General features: G+C 39.8%; 3 protein-coding genes across 3 annotated transcripts; 1 reads left to right on the top strand and 2 right to left on the bottom strand.

Moving 5' to 3' along the window:
- Positions 1–3,376: 3,376 nt before the first annotated feature.
- Positions 3,377–4,354, bottom strand: RB195_020212 (uncharacterized protein; the record flags this gene model as incomplete). The annotated part of the gene is made up of 1 exon (XM_064188426.1): positions 3,377–4,354. The coding sequence occupies one exon, from the start codon at positions 4,352–4,354 to the stop codon at positions 3,377–3,379; it is 978 nt and encodes a 325-aa protein (XP_064044307.1).
- Positions 4,355–4,471: 117 nt separating this feature from the next.
- RB195_020211 (uncharacterized protein) lies at positions 4,472–6,514 on the bottom strand (the record flags this gene model as incomplete). Its single annotated transcript, XM_064188425.1, has 1 exon — positions 4,472–6,514. The coding sequence occupies one exon, from the start codon at positions 6,512–6,514 to the stop codon at positions 4,472–4,474; it is 2,043 nt and encodes a 680-aa protein (XP_064044306.1).
- Positions 6,515–14,056: 7,542 nt separating this feature from the next.
- Positions 14,057–15,379, top strand: RB195_020210 (uncharacterized protein; the record flags this gene model as incomplete). The annotated part of the gene is made up of 3 exons (XM_064188424.1): positions 14,057–14,140; positions 14,200–14,256; positions 15,275–15,379. The coding sequence occupies 3 exons, from the start codon at positions 14,057–14,059 to the stop codon at positions 15,377–15,379; spliced, it is 246 nt and encodes an 81-aa protein (XP_064044305.1).
- Between the last annotated feature and the right edge of the window lie 4,704 nt (positions 15,380–20,083).

Raw genomic sequence — 20,083 nt, 5'->3', positions numbered from 1 at the left:
ACAAGGAAGCTTCTAAAACCACCTAGCTTCTACCTGAACTTCCAGGAAGAAGAGTATATCCCAGCTTTCAAATTCCAAATTTTTCAAAGCGTAATAAAAATAAGTAGCCAACCTAATATTAATATTAAAAGATTTAACCATGCTGTCAGCGCTTAAAGGCACCATCGCACGACTGGTACGGGGTTCCAGGTGTAGTACTCTTATACGGGATAGTAGATTATGGAGAGGAGGTGATTCCGTTTTTTCCGATTCCGAACTACTTGTGGAAAATAGTGCGCCGGAACGCTCGAAGCGGTATCTTCCAGGCCGTTTTCTACAGCAATTAGGAAGGAATGGACGGAATCACCCTTCTCTCAACAATCTACGATCCCGTATATGAATACTTCACCGGAAATCCGTACCACTCCAGATTTGCGGGGTGATGCCTTTAACGTCAACGACACTCCAGCAAAAAACACTGGGTGGAAACTGAAAAGTGTGGTAGGTGAAGACGCTCATTCTGTTGTCAAACCTATGTCAAATGTAGTTAGTGATGATTCACAGCATTTTAAGCGCAAAGCGGCTTAACCACTTTTCTAATTTCATCCAATTAGCTGTTCGTTCTCTCTCTCTATACTTACCATGAGGCAGGAGGTTAGTCTTTATTCCTCAATAATTGTTCAAAAGACCTGCCATACGTATTACATTACGTCTTTTGAAAGTGCTTTTTAGACATCTTCATGCAGAAAAATACGGACGGAACGGTACGGTAGTGTGCCAGATCAGCACCGTGTTAAAAATTCCAGATTTCATAATTTTGCAATTTCTGGTGAGAAAATCACCACAACTAAAAAATATCCTCTTTGCTGTCGATCCACAAATTTACTTGATAACTTCCAAATATTGAGTCATCACAAAATTAACGGTTTTTTTCAATCGCACTGAAGAGTATTTTTCATACAATTTCTTCATGCTAATGTATTTTGGAAAAGAAGCATTGAAAGTAGACGAAAATGATGCAGGAGGACTGCAGCAAATAAAGTGGAGAATATTTCACGATCATGGAGATTTGTTAGCCTTAAATTTGAAAAATTAAAGAAAGTACAGCACAGCACATTCATTATTTGTCGATGGACCCAATATATTCGGTCAGTTGATACAAAAACCATTGCAGACTATTTGCGAAGTACTTCATTTATGTGGTATCCAAGTGGTGATATTTTATGTTAACATCCTGAAAAGCAAAATAAAAAGCTAGGAAGAAGAGCTAGAATTCCCTAGAGAAATGTTGAACGATGCCTTCCTTCTATGAAGACGAGGCCATCCATAATTTTTAGGAGTAGCAAGATTAGGAACGGTTCTAACTTCCAGGAACTCTATATCTAGATCCAAACGGAACTTTTATATTGGAAACTAGCCTTTTTGATAGAATCCCGTATTCCGCTGCGGAGGAAGCGATAGCTTCTAAGCTGGAGCGCTGACTTGGACTGCACCTGGTAAAACGGTTCAGAGCGAGGGGAAAAAAGCAAATTTTGAGAATAAAACCTCAACACAAACATCTGTTGTTACCTCAGTTGTGAAAATTAACCCGTCTAGATCTTGATATGACTACACTCACTCACAAAGCTCCCTAGAATTTTCTGCATACATCTGCTCCAGAACCAGAATCTCAAAGAAAAGAAAGAAAGAAATTAAAGAATCATTTCACCTCCTTAATTTACTTAGTACTCCTGTATGTTTCCAAAAAAATTCTTTCCAGTCTTTCAGCTCCAGTCTTTCACGAGGAAGTACATAATAGTTCGCTATACGATTGCGCAGCTCTACAAATGTGAAATTTTCCACAATTCTTCACAGAACAGCAGCTCACTGATGGAGGAATTGATGAATTTTTCATCTGTTTGCTATTTACCAATAGGTTAAAGTGAAAATCAGAATTGGAATCAGCACCAATAGTGGCAAGAAAAAAAGTTGTTTAAGTGTTTTATTCCGGCACAATGGCTCTTTGAGACTGGGGGAAGCGTTTACTCACATGCGTGCTCACCAGGGTACTTTTGGGGACTCTCCGATGAGGTTACAGAGCATTCCTGACGATTTTCTATTCAAACATCGCTCAAGTGTTTGCATGTATGGTGTTAAATGAGTTTCGAAACCTCTCTCTCTTAACATTTCCATGTATTTGATATTCATCTTACTACAATTCTTTTCTGTAAATATTTAACTTCACTTTTTTTTGCTCTAGATGTCATTTATAAATCATTTGCGAGGTTATAATGAATGCAACGTCAACAATGCTATTTTTGGATTCCTATTTGGTGGCATTTACCTCCAAGATTCAAATCGCGGTGCTCAGAATAGCGTTCCTAATTTGATTACCCCCCAGGCGACATTTATTCACCTACAAATTCACAGACGCTGTTATATTATCGCAAAATAGCTAAAAAAAAATACAGATACGATCACGTTTTTCTTCCTTCTTTTCACATTTCTGGCAAGTCATCTTTCTCTCTTATATCTCTACATAAGACAAGTAAATCTCCATCAAAAATACCGAATGCCACCGTCCGCTCGCAATTTTCATGTACAGATCCCGTTAGTATTTTTCACGAATTAAATGTACGGTAGTGGTTAGGCGAGAACAGCTGATAGATACGCGTAAGCCGACTTTTCTCGTTGAAAAAACAGGAACTCAGAGACAAACCTCATGAGTTTTACAAGCTTACATCTGCTGTTTTTCATGAAAATCTGTCCATGTTTGATTTTATTCACCTACAAATTCACAGACGCTATTATATTATCGTAAAATGGCTAAGAAGTACGGATACCATCACATTCTTCTTCCTTCTTTCCAGATTATTGTCGACATTAGTCGCAAGCAGTTCAGCGGCTCTAGTAACATTAACATTTTATACTACTAGTATACTGACCTCACATATTTAGTTCTAAAAATACCTAAATAGAAAAACACACTAAAATGGTAATACAGTAATTTAATATCATGTCTGAGTTATGTACCTGTCTTGGATAATCGACCACTCCAGTGAAGCTTCCCCAGACTAACTACAAGCACAGCAGACGTGATTCTGGTTGCGAACATCTGCATAAACACAGATGTCTTAAATCAGACTTCCACAATAGCTGCAGTGACATTTGAAAAAAAAAAACAAGGTTCTTATATTGAATTACTATTATATTATTATTATTAACTAGTTAATTACTTATAAAAAAAAACGAAAATAAAATCCCACATAGGATCTTATTTTCAAAAAAAAACCAAAACAAAATCCTACATAGGCCTCATCTGCTGCCTCTGAAAGAGCCATAGTTCCTTAGGCAACTTTATAACAACGATAGAAATAGTAATATCAGTGACTTACTTGACTTAATCGGCGGGCTGATGTCATCGCCTGACGCGATTACCCGCATCTTCGTCGAGGTGTGCCGTCCTTGAACACAGCTCTGCCCAACCTTCTCGATCTTCTGCGAGAGCTTGCACAGAATCAATCCATTCGTCGCTATTCCATGTTCTGTGAAACCTTACGTCTCGCCTGAACTGCCTATCCACGCCGAGTGTCCTCAGATCCTCTTTTACCACCTCAGTCCAGAACTTCCGTTTTCGGCCAGGTGGCTTCTTCCAGCTCGAGTCCGACGAACTCTTCAGAACTCGTTGGACAAGGCGATCTGCCGGTCTCTTTAATATATGACCAAAGAAGCGAAGACGATTTACTTTAGCTGCTTTCGAAGGCGGTGCAAGATGTCGATATCTTCCACGTGTCATCCGCCGGTAAACCACATCAATTTCTGCGTAAAGATCTTCATTGTGGCATACCCTAGGCCAAAAGTAGCCAAGTAGCCGTCTAAGCAGCTTTCGTACCGTGCAGTCAAGCCTTTCCATAACCGTTGATGGTGCTGCCCAAGTCTCCGATCCGTACATCGTGATGGGGCGAATTGCGGATAGGTAGACTCGCAGCTTGACTTCGTTGGTGATGGGGGTCGACCACAGACATTTCGTTAAGGAGTTAAATGCAGAAGTGGCCTTAGCGCAGCTTTGCTGAACATCTCTCTCGTAGCTGCCGTTGTTCTTCATATACAGCATACAGCCCAGGTAACAGAACTCATCGACGAGTTCTATCGGTTGTCCGTCCACCCTGATTCCCGTTCGAGGTCTCGAAGAGATCCACATCTGCTTGCATTTATCAGGGCGTAGGCGTAGTCCGTAGGCTGCAGCCAGCTTCGATACAAGGTTGACAACATGTTGAAGTTTCGTACTGCTTTCCGCGAATATAACAACATCGCCAGCGTACTCGAGATCAGTCAAGGGGCACCCTGATGGTGCTAAGACAATGTCGGCAGGACACTGGTCGACTGTTCTTCGCATAATGTCGTCGATGGCGAAATTGAACAGGAAGGGTCCTGCCACCGCCCCTTGTCTTACTCCGGTTACCACTTCAAACGGTGTTGTACATCCGGCTGATGTTCGAACTGCAGCTGTTGTTCATTGATTCATGTCATCAAGCAAACGAACGAACTTTCCTGGTACTCCATCCTCGCGAAGTGTGTTGAGAAGACGGCCTCGGTGAGGAGAGTCGAACGCGGCTTCAAAGTTCAGAAACGCTAATTGCATTGGCTTCGAATAGTGCTGCCAGATTTCGATCACTCTCCTGACGATGAACACCTGGTCAATTGTAGATCGGCCGGGACGAAAGCCAGCTTGCTCGTCGCGCAATGTTTCTTCGCGATGTTTAATGAGTCGGTCCAGGATAATGCGCTCCAGTACCTTGTACATAACACGCAGCAAAGAGATTCCTCGATAATTCCTTGGCTCCGTGACGGATAACTTCTTGTGGAGGGGAATTATGATAGCGTGTCTCCACGAATCAGGTATCCTTTCGTCTATCCATATTGAACGGATGATCTTTGTCATCTCACGAATCCCAAACGGAGGAAGATATTTTAGCATTTCTGCGCTAATTCCGTCGTCTCCGCCAGATTTTCCATTCTTCATTTTTTGAATACAGACCAGGACCTCCGACACCGTCGGTGGCTCCTCGTTAACCGCGTATGTCGGTCTATGAACGTGTTCGAGTTCAGGGGCTGACGGTGCTAGCCGGTTCAGCAAGGTCTTGAAGTGTTCCTTCCAAATTGGAAGGGTTGCTTCACCGACAGCTACCCCATTGGCAGTGTTCAGGACAGGGGAACATCTTTTCATTTTGCCGCTATACTGTTTTAGTAGAGCATAGGCTTTCCGCGGGTTCCTGTCCTCCCACGCCTTCTCAAACTCCATCGCTCTTGACGTCCACTCGTTATCGCGGTCTTGTTGCAGTTGACGACGCAGCTTCTTTCTAAGACGCTTTTCCTGGTTGAAGTCACCAGCGCTGCGCGCTACACACACAGAATTGTATGTGGATTTTGTTTCCGCAGATGCAAAGGCAAACTTCTTCCGCGGCAATAGAACCGGGAGCGTTTCCCTTGCAGCGTCCTGGATGCACTTTGTGAAGGAATCCGCATCGCTAAGCTTCTTCCTAGTCCGTACCCCAACATGAATAGACTCACGTTGGCGGAATTTTCTTCTGCATTCATCGTCTTTCAGACCTGCCATGTCGATTTTCGGTTGCAGAGGAACTCCCCGGTTTCTCTTGTGGAACCGTATCTTGAAGCAGAGAAGAACTGGGCGGTGGTCAGAGTCGAACGCGACGTCCCAAACAGCTCTAGATTTTCGAATATCTGACTGAGGAATGTTCCTCGCCAGAACGAAGTCGAGCTGAAGTTTAAGAGTCCTCATCCTCCGATTGCGCTGCTCTTCAGGCGTTAAAAGGGTTGACCCCTGCCACGTGAGCTGATGGCGTCGATGATTCCTCCTGAACGTGGAAGCGATGACGAGGCCCGTCTGTTCGCACAAGTCGACCAGACGGTCACCGTTGTCCGACGTGCGCTCCGCTGGATAATACCATTTTCCTAGCACATCGGATTGCTGTTCGAGTCCCATCTTCGCATTTGCGTCGATTCCGACAATGACCACTTGCTGGCTTGGTATTTTAGATATCAACGCATTGAGTTCATCATAGAAGGCGTCCTTACTGTTGTCCTCAGCGGTTTCCGTAGGTGCGTGAGCACTTACGATCCAGAGTTTACGTCCTCCGCGATCCCGCAGTCGTAAAAAGGCGCATCTAGACGACGTTGAGCCAAATTCCTCCACCAGATTCTTGTAGTCGTTCCTCACAGCTATCGCGCAGCCACCTACTTTGCTCTCATCAGCATCGCCGCAGTATATGGTGTAATTTTCGATGCTGATGACGGGCCGATCTCTCATGCGTGTTTCCTGCAGTGCAACAAAAGGCACACAGAGATATCGCAGAAGTCTGGATAGAGCGGCTTGTTGGAGTTCACTCGATAGTGTTCGGCAGTTCAGCGTGACGAAACGAATGGTTGTTGAAAAAGATTCCATGCTCCCTTCATGCAGTTGACCTTTCAGGTTATGAGCTTTGGCGGTGTGCTGGACGACAGCACCTTTTTGCAATGTATGGGAAGCTTTCGCCATATAACAGTGCAGGTTATATAGCTCGTACGTTCCCAATGCGTACACTCGAACGCCTGATTGCGTTTAGTTAAAGCAGGGCCACCACGTGCAGGTAGCAATCAGACTCGTATACGCGGCCCTAGTAGTATCAGTAAGGGGACAATATGTAGAGAAATACCTCAAATCTTATATATATATATATTCAAATTTTGTGAATACTTTAACAAAACATAAACTTGTAAAGTTAGTGTTTTATATGTATTATCTGAAAATTTCCCCAGTCAGGACACCACCGCAAAATTTCTTGCTATCTCACCTAATAGATAAACATTAAGTTCCCCTAGGGCAGTGCGATTACAAGTTTTATGTATTGCTCGAACATGACTGATTAGTTTTCTTCGGGTAACTTCCTTCTTTCGAAAAAATAAAATAATTTCGAGATGTCACTAAGCAGTCGCAGCTCTCTAGCAATCGAAATTCGAGAATTTCACTAAAAAGAACAGTACGGTGTTTGAATCCACCTTTCGGGCATCGTTTTTATCTTCCAACATCAACTCGATTCAAACTTTTTTCGTTCAAACTTCTGTTTTCCAGATTTTTCCCCTAGGTCCCATTAGTAGATCTACATCCTATCCACCAATCAATCAGGTAACTCTTCTCGTCCTCACGAGTTTCTTGAAGCTCCGCGTATATTCGTACTCGATTGCCCTTTGGCCGGGTTTACGCCTAACTTCTTATAATAATGCCATTCATGGATCTTAGCAATAGGAAGCGGGCTTGCCAACTTTCCTCTGTGAAATTTCCTGCGCAGCACAAAAGATCAAAAACCTCTCATTCAATGTCGGAGGGTAGCCGCCCCATTCACTCTCTAATAACCTCAATGATTACTTCATGAGTTCCTGTCGCGACATTTCTGGATCACTGCATAACATTTACTACATTCCACATGTACGAAGTAAACTAAAGCCAGCCAGGGCGGTCTGAAGCGCTACCGCCTAATAAGATCACTCCGTTTGGGCAGTTACATGGATGGACCCTCATGCATTTTTAATTTTTACATTGAAAGAAGCTAGTTGGTTGGTTGTTCCTGCACACGTGACGCTTCAGATGAACTTCTTTCTGTGACTTCATCAGCGTTCTCAACGTATTGCGGTCAAGTCTTCAAAAATGAGTTGAAATGCCATGAATTTCTGAGTTGAACTGTTGAATACATCGGTTTCATAAAACTCTGCCACAAATCTTATTTCTTACATTTTCCCGCAAGGCAAATTCACCAGAGAGCATAAAAATGTGCTGTTTATTAACGTTTCTCGCACATGTACATTTATAAATATCATTCTACATGCACACATACATCATATGCTGAAAAGAATATTTTTCTTCGCTCTGTTAGTCCCCGCCCTAAAGCATCCACGAAAAAAGCGAAGTGGCTTCCGTTTCAGGAATGTAGGAGAGAAATGGGCGGAGAAACAGTGGTATTCACTTTATGTTTCATTTCGTGTACCTTCCTATGCGTACGTGCTTTTTTTTTTCGAAAACTACTGAATGCAATAAGAAGTTAATGTGACCTGCTGCTCCAGAATTCTGGAGGATATTACGTTTCCTAAGCCCCGCACGAAGACCGTTGAGCCAGTGATAAAAAGATCGGGAAATACTCGGTATGACACATTTTCTCCCATTCCCTGAACTGTTATACGTAGAAAATGTCATTTTTGCTATCTCTCTAAGGCAGAATATCTCCCTAAAATGTCCACACCGTTAGGGGTTTTAGTCAGATAAGAAAGCTTTGTACGTTCCTTGCATCCGTAAATCGCCTTCGGTTCACAAGAGCTTTTCTATTTAAAGTTTAAAATTTATAATACTTTTTTTCTTTTTTTTCTCTTTTTCTCACTCATATTCTTCTGATTTATGCAAGATTTTAAGAATGTGCCATTCAGAATACTTTCCTACGTACCTTCAAGCCAATATAAATGTTTATTTGTTTTATATAAATGTTTTAAATTATTCCCAGCCAATAGAAATGCCGAAATCTTATATCTTTTCACGTGTTGTTCCTTTCACTGAAAAAAATAATAAAGTAATTTCAAGGAAAAATACACCATACACAAATATCGCATACAAATATGTACTCTCCATTTCATTGAAAAAAACCCTCTGATATTATAGAACATATAAGAACCACAAGCATATGAAATAAAGCTTTTAAAAGCTAAAGTTTCGTGAAGCTATTAGTTTTCAATGCAAGTGTGTTTAGTATCCTGACTTCGTTTAAGATGTGAAGTGGACTAAAGTGGAACGAAATCTCCTACTTCTAAAAACGTTGCTTATATTTTCTCTGGAAACACATTAAAACAAAAATCAAAAACAATAGGATAAGTCGAAACTACACACGGGATATGCTTGTTGGCTCATCAGTATTCTCGAATGTTCGGTAATTTCGAAGCGGAAAAACATATCAGAAAGCTATGTTTTCTCTTTGGGTAAAGTTCAATTATTGTGCAGAGTCTTTCGGTAAAGTTTAACTAGGTATTAAGTATGGATAATGAGTTTCTTTATCACAGTACTAATAGACCTCTCTAGGACACCGTTATCCACGAGGCTGAAAGTGCCAGACCACCACCAAAATAAAAGCTATTAAGGAAAATAAAGATCATAATATGGAAAAGATCATAAATATGGAATGAAACGTGAAGATGCGGTAAACTCCAAGGAATAATCCATCGTTTTCACCTTCTTTACCATATCCTAATTTGATTTTGAGCGCTTCCCGTTCTCATCTGCACTTAACAACGACGTTTACCAATAGCAGTGATGGGAAAATAGATTATTTTAATATTAATATCAAAATAATAGGATCTTAAAATAAACCTTCAAAATTACATAAATTCCACTCAAAAGTCACTTATTTTGCAAATGAATCCTGGGTTCTGCTCGAAGAGGATCATTTCCAAAAAACAGGGAATATAGCATTCCGTTCTTTGGTTACAAAAACAGATATAACGCCAGTCAACCTAATCTAACATGCATCTATTATTTATTTATTTTATTTGCTTTTTTGCTCTTTTGATTTTCTTTTTCAACACCTGACTGAGTAGAAAAAAATTCTGCTAAAAAGGTGTGTCAAAACTCTACCAGGACTCCGGTACCTTGTTAATTTTACGCAGCACATTTTGATCACAGCATGTTTATGTTTCAAATTTCTCTTCATATGCTTGGAAAAAAAGACCTTTATGTTTTCCCACCCTTTACTATGATTTCACACCCATGTCAAAGCTGATCGTCACCTAATAGTTGAGACGTGCTTTTTGCCATCGATAATAATTCATTTTCGAAAGGTGCTGAAGGCTTTTAGCTCATCAGTGGCTCTTGACTTCTTTGGAATTCTAAATTTCTTCCAAGCACATAGTCCTCCGATTGAGTTCTCCTTCGACTGATGCTTGGATGGGAGGATATAAAGTGTTTTCATAACTTTTACATGACCAAATCTTGTTATTGTGAAAGGATTTTAAACGGGGCCTTGGGCTTAGTCTTAAGTCTTGTTCACCAATTCATCAACAATTTGCTATCGGGCAAAGAGTTCTGGGATATAAGTGGATTGGAGTGATTATCGCGGGCGGGTAATGACCCCGCAAAACGGGCCCATTTCCTTTCCACCTTGGCTGTAATTTCAGTGAGATTTCTTGTCACTGCAGTTTCAATTCATTTACTTCATAGACGCAACACCTTCCCAGAATCAGTTGAGTTTCTTAGAATTCCAAGACAACTCAGAAGTCAACTTCAAAAGAATTTTGTTCTTAAACTTTCCAGATGTTTTTGAACAATGACTGTAACGGAAAAAACAACGGAAAATGCACTTAAGTGGACCTCCACACCTCCTTAACGCATTTTTCGCTCTACGTTAGTATTTAATTAGTATTGCTTTTCATTTCATACTTTAGGTCATTGAAATGTAATAGGCAAGAAAGAAGAAAGGGTGATTTTCCTGTGTGCATCCAAAAGTGGTTCAAAAACGTCGTAAACAGATTCCTTCAGCAGCAATGAAAGAATGTTTTTGCCAATGAGCGCTAAGAATACACAAATGATGCAGTCATTGTTCAAACTTCCGAAAATCGAAAATAAGATTGAAAATGTTGTCTTATTTATGTGTTGACGGTTTTGCGAACTCTCTTGAACCATCCATCCTACATTTTTTCGCGACTTTAACGGCAAAATCATCGGCAGTTTTGGCGCAATCATGGATTTTGCAACTAAAAATGTACAAAAATTATCCTTAGATAATAAATTGCACGAAGTGAAACCTAGAGTTAGGCTTTTGCCATGCTTTAAAAAAATATCAAGAACATGACATCAGAAGTCTTAGTCTTCTAAGTAATTTATTCTGAGAAAGAAGTTAGTATATCTTCTAATATGCAAGTATTTTTTGGAACAAAATTCTTTCGGAATTCTGACCAACTCAGCAGATTTTGAAAGGCAATGCGCCCACGCAGTAAGTAAATTGAGACTTCATTGACCACAAACTCGCTGAAATCATTGCTGAGACGGAGAAAAAATGAATTTTTGGCAAGTTCATTATCCGCCCGTGATCACCATTTCTATCATCACGCTATATAATAACGGGCTTATTCTCACATGAGTTTGTTTTTTTTCGTTTGTTTGTGCGTCTCCAAATTCCAGAAAGCGCTACAATGGGGTGTACCATCCCGGAGTTGCCCTACTGGCGGGAGTCGGATGAAAGGTTTAGTAAGCACTAGGGCGATTCGAAACTCCGACCAATCGTGCAGCAAGAAGACTCAAAATTTACCATCAGCGATCATGTTTCTGATTTAAAGAAAAAGAAAAAAGCACTGTCAGGAGACAAATTTGTTATAAATCACAGAAGGGGAGCGAGGTGACAATCCCAAGAAGTCTTAAGTCCGGCGTTAGCCCGACGTTCTTACTAGTTTCTTGGGAGCAGACCCTTTCTTTCCAAAGCAAATTGACGGGCGATAGAGGAATAAGACTTAAGACTAGTCACATGGACAGAGTTCAAATCCTTTTCACAATAACAACTTTTGATCACCCAAAGAAAACTCTTTATGTCCTCCCATCTAAGCACTAATCGAAGGATAACTCATTCGCTCAACCCATGTGCTTGGAAGAAAGTCAGAATTCCAGGGAAGCGAGGGCTGCGATGAGATAAAAGCCTTCAACAGCCCTCGAAAATGAATTATCTTCGAGAGCAAAGAGCTCGTCCCGATGCGCTGAGTGACGATGAGGTTTGACATGAGTGTGCAATCACAATAAAGCGTGAGAAAAAATGAGGAACGTCATCTTTCAAGTATCTGAAGTGGAATGATATGTGTAATATGAAATACGAGTACTACCAGAGCTAGAATATCGTGCGCAAAACCACTAATGTAGCAGAGTCGAAGTCCTTTCTATGCTTTTTTTGGCACTTCGATAGAAGAAGAAAATCAGATTAACCTAAAGTTATACCAGTATATTTTTCGAACCAAAGAATAGGATGCTCCATTTACTGCTGTTCACAACTGAGCCTCTTTGACCAAATATTATGTGTTTTGCCATTGCCATTTGTAAAATTTATGACTTCTAGGTGGAATGTATGTATTTGGTTGTGGTGGTGTTGGAGGTAATTTATTTTTTCATCACTACTGATGGTCAATGTCGTTATTAACAAACGCAGATAGGAAAATTAAACGCCCAAAAAACCGGGGTGATTCCGCCCATTTCTTTCTAATTGAAGTAAAAAAAAACGGGCCGAAAGATACGGCTTCGAGCGTTCCGGCGTGCTGCCTTCTACAACGAGTTCGATTGGACCGCGCCAGTCTTGTGCACGCGCCGCATCTTCTGGGCCGTTTTTTATGACAGTTAGGAAGAAATGGACAGAATTACCCTTCTTTATATAATTTACTTTGCCGTATACGACTATTCCACTTGAAATCCGTACCACCTCAGATTCGTGGGGTGATCGCTTTAAATCGTGGCCAAAATTGGTTTGATCTTCATTAACAGCTAACTTCTAGTTTTCTTTTATTTCATCTCTTTATTTCTTTCGTCCTGTGTTATCGCCTTCGTCAGAGCTTAGAAAATCAAATTCTATCAGTGATTTATCCTCTCAAGCATCTCATCACCTACAGAATGCATTCAAAAGATAAGCGAACTCAATGAACAACACATCGGCCAGCGTAAAACCTCATTTGGTGAATCTGGGAAAGTAAGAGACCATCACATACCACAGCGGTTTTTATAAAGGACCTGACTACCCGCCCCGTAGATCGAAACTCGCACAAATCTTGATACAGGGCTATTTCGTTTGTGATCACCATGCACTCATCCTTTCTGTTCATTTTGGGACTTTTGGCTGCTATCAATAATGCCTTTAGTGCTCTACCTGCCGCCAATAGCCGTTATTTTGGTGGTGGTTTAGCACTCTCAACGTAGTTAGTGACGTTGTCCGGCCAAGTTAGAACAAGGATAGAGAAAACCATTATTCCACTACATCTAATTAATACCTAACTCCTAGCTAAATTATTAATTATAATTATTAATTTTACCCAAAGAACAAGCATACCTTTTCGATATGTTCTTCCGCAATGAAATTATCCATCACATCAAGATTAGTTGCCCCAGAAACATATTACTTCTGTAGTTTTGATTTATTCACGCGTTCCTGATTGTGAAAATGTGTTTCCAGATGAAATCTCGGCAGAAATCCTGAAGTTTGAAGATTTCACCGATCAGATTTCCTCCTGTCACACCCGCCTAAAAAGCTAGAAAATCCATATGAAGCTAAGCTAAGTAACTTTCCTAGAAAACATCTCACTTATACAACCGTTAATAGAACTTATGTTAGTTGGACCAATGGAGTTTTCGTGAACCTTCATTCACGGCCCAAAGTTTCGATAAATTCGTCTATATCAAAGGCACGGAAACGACCTGAGGTTTTTGATCCCATCCAACTCCTCCTCTATCATTACCAAGCCTCGATGTCGCTCTAAGTACACCACGCAAGATTAGGAAAACAAACTGACCAGTCTAATCGACCGGCGGAGCTTGCGAGCCACCGCGTTCTCATAGATTTTCATCCAACGTGAATGAGATCTACGCACGGGGCAGTATCCTTAAAGACATCACTCCACGAATCTGAGGTGGTACGGATTTCAGGTGGAATATTCGTGTACGGGATAGTAGATTATTGGTAGAAGAGTGATTTCGTCCATTTCTTCCTAACTGCCGTAAAAAACGGCCTGGACGATACGCCTTCGGGCAAGGAGTTCGATTGGAGCGCGCCAGCCTTGTGCACGCGCACATCTTCCCGGCCGTTTTTTACGGCAATCAGGAAGAAATGGACGGAATCACCCCCCTCTCCATAGTCTCCGATCCCGTATACAAATAGTCCACTTGAAATCCGTACCATCCCAGATTCGTAGGGTGATGCCTTTAAGTGCTTGTGTCTGGATAGTGTTATGATTGTTGATAAGGTTGTCCATTTCCATTGTTTGACTTTCTTATCAGATTCCCGTCGTCTGACGTTCTGAATTAGAACTTTTGCAGATTTACAGCATGACCTCCACTCGTACAATTCTGCTTTGCATAGTGTTTGTGATTATTTATGCTTGTGCAGAAGAAAACAACAAAGTTGTCAAGGTAAGCTCATTATCGGTTTAATTTGCGCAGAAAAACGTCTGTCCACCTAAACTTTTCAGCAAGTTCAATTCAGCCGAAATATGCCAGCATGGCGTTCATCAGTGCGAGTTAGGCAGGTGGGTGCAATCAAAAACTCTACGAAATCAATTAAATCACATTTGATTCCGCCAAGAAACTCTGCCTGTTTGCCTGCCAGCTGTTTTTGTTTCTTTTTCTTCTCAGAGGGATTAACGGGGTTTATAAATGCCTTAAAAAATCCGGTTAGATTGATATATTGCTATGTATATGTATTAATCAAATAATATCCTCGAACCGCTCATCAACAAATGTATGTGCAAAAATTGTTAATAATTAGTAGTATCAATCGTAACTGTATTATATAGGCATATGTATTTATAATAAATTAATACTACTTTCACTCAAAGAACCAGTTTTGGATCTCTGTCTTTCTAGTTTGTTGTTCCCTGGAAAATTATGTAAGCTTCAACTGGGATTTGCATAGAACAAGCCATTTCCGGCATGTAAAGCGCTTGCAAACGAGATAACGCCTACTGTGATCTACTGTGATTTTCCGATTTAGCTACTTGTATATTTTCAGAAGAGAAAAAAAATCATCTTGTTATAGTGAGAGACCATTAGCCACGATATAGTATAGTAGTATATAGTGTAGTAGTGAATACGTTAAAAATATGCTCGAAGGTATTGGCCATGTTCGACTATCTTTGAATCTTGATATGATATCTTTAAAAATGAAGTTTTTAATTGATTTTCTTAAGTGTTGTTTAATGAAGAATAAAAAATAAAGTTAGCTGCTTTTATAAAGAAGATCAATAGCAATCTTGGCTACAGCTCAAGAAAATCAATTAAAAATTATACTCAAAGGAATTAAGGAAGATAAAAACTAATTAAACTGGTCTACTACCTTCTTTTTTGTTATTTCGTAAATTTTGATTTAATCTCCTCTCATTTCACATTTTCTGCTCTTGCTCTCCGTCAAAAAAAAAGAGCTGAAGCTATCAATAATCAACGTGAAGGTGCATCTATCTCCATCATCGTGTGTTCTCATTTTTATAGCAACTTCTAGGAAAACGATTCCAAACAGTATTCTAAGAAAAAGTACATGACGTATTTCAGGTGCAGGGCGATTTCCCGGGCTTGTCTTCCTTCTACGGCTCGCGACCTCGACTTTTTAACTTCAACAAGCGATACTATGATATGTATGACAAACAAGAACGCTAACAGAGCATTAATCTGTAAATCTCAACTCCTTTTATAAAATATGTGCTGGAGTCTACGTCATTTCTTATTTTTAGAATAGTTCTACAAACGCTACGCTTGTGTTATTACGGCCGAGAATAAATTTGTTGATCTAACGGAACTCATTTCTTCTTCTACCAGATTCTAAAACCTTCAGACAAGTTTCTAAATGTCTAAACGTTACACAGCAGAATCAACACGATGTGAAGCACGGTGCTTCAGAAGCACTCGAAGCGGTAGCGATGGAGCGTAGCGGTTAGGATCGAGTGAGGACCTTTGCTGCCACCGTTCATTGCTGCTTTTTGCGATGGATGGTCCCACCTCGATTCCAACCGCTATCTCGACCGCACCGCTTCGAGCGCAACCGCTTACGCGACTGCACCGTGCCGCGTGTCCTCTCTCTTCTTTCGTCTTCAGTGATGAATACGAATTCAATTCAGCACTTTCCGTAAATTTCTGAAACAAAATTAAATTGTTTTTTTTTCAGAAGAAGCTTTTTTCGTCCTGCTTTTCCATTTTGGTGTAGGTTTCCGTAAATTTCTGAAACAAAATTAAATTGTTTTTTTTTTTCAGAAGAAGCTTTTTTCGTCCTGCTTTTCCATTTTGGTGTAGGTTTCCGTAAATTTCTGAAACAAAATTAAATTGTTTTTTTTTTCAGAAGAAGCTTTTTTCGTCCTGCTTTTCCATTTTGGTGTAGGTTTCCGTAAATTTCTGAAAAAAAAATTAAATTGTTTTTCTTTTCAGAAGAAGCTTTTTTCGTTTTGCTTTTCCATTTTGGTGTAGGTGTCCGAATATTCTACATTCAGAGAATACTTAAACTTAATCTTATATCTATGTTCCTTTGATACCTCAGCAATTCGAAAACATCACGAAGTACTCGACAAAGGTCTTTATTTTCTTAACAGCAATTAAAATAGAATGATACGCAAATGTAAAATGGTGTGGATGCCGTCAATCTGATCAAAATATAAGGGTGCTACATCATATCACGTAAACTCTAACTACTAGCAACTGTTTGCTTACATGCATCCAGTTTTTGAAGAAGGAATTCTCCAAAAAAAAATGGTGAAGGCAACTACAGACGAATAGAGATATGGAGGCGTACAACAGGGTCTGTGCACTTGAAAACGGCCATGGGTGTTCGTAGATAGGCTATCATTTATTTCTCGACAATACGCTTGGAATTATTCCTGATGCACAAAAATCCCGTTGATTCCTTCTTCTAGCGTCGTTGCACCAATCTCGAACCGTAGGGTCCCTCAGCACATTCAACAGTTCTGGCGCACTAATTCGACGCTGTGGGACCTGTTTCACCACATTTCGTCGCTTTCGGGCACCAGTTCACCAATTCGACGCCGTGGGCGCCGTACGTCTAACCGCTTTCTGGAATTTCACGACACACGGACAAACACATACATGCGGACTAAGCGCGTTGTTATATAGCATAATAGCAATTACTACCTCTGAATATCCGGCGAGAGCGAAGACAGAAATCGAATAAAGCTATCACGACCATCTAGGAGTATTTGCTTTTACCAAAAAGAAAAAAATTAACTGTCAAATCATCAAACATCTACGTATTTGCTGCGACATCACGATGTTGTTCCCATTTAGTGCACTTTCGCGAATGTTTCATGATTGTATTCCATGCGGAAAAATAACAAAACCAATGAAACGGCTGAAATTGTACGGTTTCTATTCAAAACTAGAAACTTCGTTTTACGTACTAGCTAGCGTTTTTAGCGTAAACTTCGTAAAACAGGAAAATTGAGTGTTTCCGGTAATTCATCCGCACTGCGTTCTATTTTTCCATTTTCCGTTTGTATTCATGTTTTTGTAGTTTTTAGAGATTGAAGAAATAAGAGCATACTCTTTTTGACCTCGTTTCTCTCCGTTCCGGTCATCTGCTAATCCTGGTGTTGGTTGAATCACGTTTGAATACCGGATCATCTTTTTTTCAATGATCAAATCAATCAAAAAAAAAGCTTTGGAATTGTTAGGAACACAAGTTAAGGACGAAGAGAGGCAAGTGACGGAATGTCTGAAGGAAAATATGGCAAGAAAATCTGATCTGCGTAATTCGGACCAGGACAATTGCACATATTGTGGGTAGTGAGCTGTTGAAAAAATCTCACGAAAGAAATCCATGCCTTATTCGCTTGAGATCATGAGAAATCATGAACTAAAATAAAATAAAAGTTTTAGAAATTAAAATGCGTCCTCATAGGTCCAAACGACAACAATTCCCTACTATGTTCGCAACTTGTGCGAAGCTTCTTCGGTACTTCCCCCGAGCCACTACAGCGCCCGTCGCATATACGGTCAGTCTGGAGGTGGTGTCACAAAAATTTCAGCGACTTATTTACCTGTTTTGTCTCTTCAGCAGAAAAAAAAGACACTCATGTTGATTATTTCAGAGGAAATGGCAAGAAAAAGTATAATTACAGCTTCCTGAAAATGTATACGAGTGAAAAGTTAACTTTTTTCAAAGAACTTGTTTGAACTGCTATTTAATTAATTAATTATTTATTTATTAATTTATTGAAAACACCTGCATGTGTGCCTTAAAACAAAAAAAAAACAAGATGGAACAGAGCTGACTAGAATTTCGCCTGAATTTTACACAACAAGACCTTCAAAGCCATAGCCCTTCAAAGCATGAGGAGACAGAAAGCATTTGAAAAAGACACTGACCGTTTTTTAGGTATCTTTACGCCCTTGAGGTAAACGATGCAAAACAACGAATGTGTACGAGATTTTTCGTCGTTGTACGTTTTCCAGTTCAGAGCCTTTTGTGCTGCCTTTTTTTACTATCACGTTTTCGCAACAACAGAAAAAAAAACTTACTTGTGCTAATCCCTGCACGTTACTCTCCTTGCATTAGAGGATGTAAATTAATCTACTACTCGATTCATGTTGACATCGAACAACTGTCGACTGTTTTGTTGTTTACTAGCTCGGATATTCACGGAAATGACAAATGCTAGCGACAATCACCAGAGTGAGCACCTTTGTGACAATTGTTAAAATCCTACTTGTTATTCTCGACATCATTGTGAGCATCGCATAGCATTCCAAGCAAATTCAATAGCGAAATGTCGCCATTTAGCAGTTTTGTTTATTACCGTCCGACCGGTTATGTGGAAGTGACAAGCAAGTCTTCGACGAATCGCATTCACCCTCTATTTGATAAAAGAAATCTTGCCTGAAAAAGTGGAAATGGAAAAACATTGGTCGTCCTTGAAGAAACGCCGTTTGTGCTTTCCTAGCGCCTATGAGTGTGACTTTCTTTTCCAGCTAATATTTGGCATAGAAGTTCTTGGAAATTCCCCATTTTTCCCGAAACATTCATAGAACGAAACGCCAGCTACTAAATTTAACACAAAATGACGCAAACGACGTCTCGTCCCAGTTGCTTTCGCTAACAACAATTGCTCTTTCTATCTGACGTTCTCAATGTTGATCACTATTTTTTTCATTAGTACCCTTACTCACTTCACTAAGCGGAAGTGAAAAGTGCAATGCTCAGGCGTGGAAGAAAAACAACATGAGCTCCTGTTCCCTGTTGTTCCTGTTCAAATTTTCTATCCACTCTATTCATAGAAACTGATTTTCTACCTCTTCATAATTACTACTTTCGTTTTCACTTGATTTTTTCCTTTTTTTCTTATCTTATCTAAATATTATATTTTAACTTTATTTTCAATCCACCAAATGTGGCAACAGTTCTACTGTCTCATATAAAAAGTCAATTAAGTTGGTCGGATAGGCAGGCTTAAGTGACCGGATAATGTTTGAAAGACACTTTCCAAAATTTATTCAGCTACTTATACTGTTAAGTTCGGATAACATAAGGCCTGCTATGCACTGGTTAATACTCGATAGAATTCACTAATTTTTTCGGATCAGTAGAGCAGACAATCTACAGTGAATTGAATTTGTACTCGTTTCAAAAGAAACATACTTTATTTGGTGCTAGCTAGTGCCGAGAAAAAAATCAATTTAATTTACACAATAAGTGCTTTTTGAATAGTATTCGGTACTTCTTCAAAAAAATTAGAAAAATATATTTTTATTTTTACCGTGCACACATCTTCCGTCAGAGAGTGAGGACATTGTCTACGTATCTAAGAATGATTACGGAAGTACGATTTTTTTTTCAGAAAACTTTCTTCCTCACAATCAAAGTTTTCTCAAGATTTATAGACAACTTCGGATAGTTTTAAAATATTGCCTATTTAAGAAGATCATCACCGAATTTCTTCAAAAAAAAAATTAAAAATTCAAGTAGGATTTAAAAATTCAAAATCCTGAAATTTCACACAATTTTCCGAACTATAAGTCAAGTACATAGCCTACACAGTAAGAGTAGTATGATTGTGACACTTTTGACATTCAATAATTTTTACGCTGTCGGCCGGGTGCCTGGAGATAAACACATGTACTATGTATTCATAGCACTGCCTGAGAAAATTAATACAACACCGCAGAATCCCACAAAAGTCTCGTTTTCACATAATTTGAGGAATTCCTCTTTTTTTTCGTCTAGCTTTTCTTGAAAAAAATCAATTGGCTAAGAATTCAAACAAAATTTCATTTAACAGGAATGTGTGACTTGTGGAGACATTGTTTTTTCGCCACCGCACATCTCTGTCACATTCGCCCGACAGGGAGAGAGAGAGAATA

The sequence above is a fragment of the Necator americanus genome, chromosome II, assembly GCF_031761385.1.
Source record: "Necator americanus strain Aroian chromosome II, whole genome shotgun sequence".
Taxonomy (NCBI): domain Eukaryota; kingdom Metazoa; phylum Nematoda; class Chromadorea; order Rhabditida; family Ancylostomatidae; genus Necator; species Necator americanus.
Note: the sequence above shows the minus strand (reverse complement) of the source record. Positions and strands in the feature narration are given on the sequence as shown.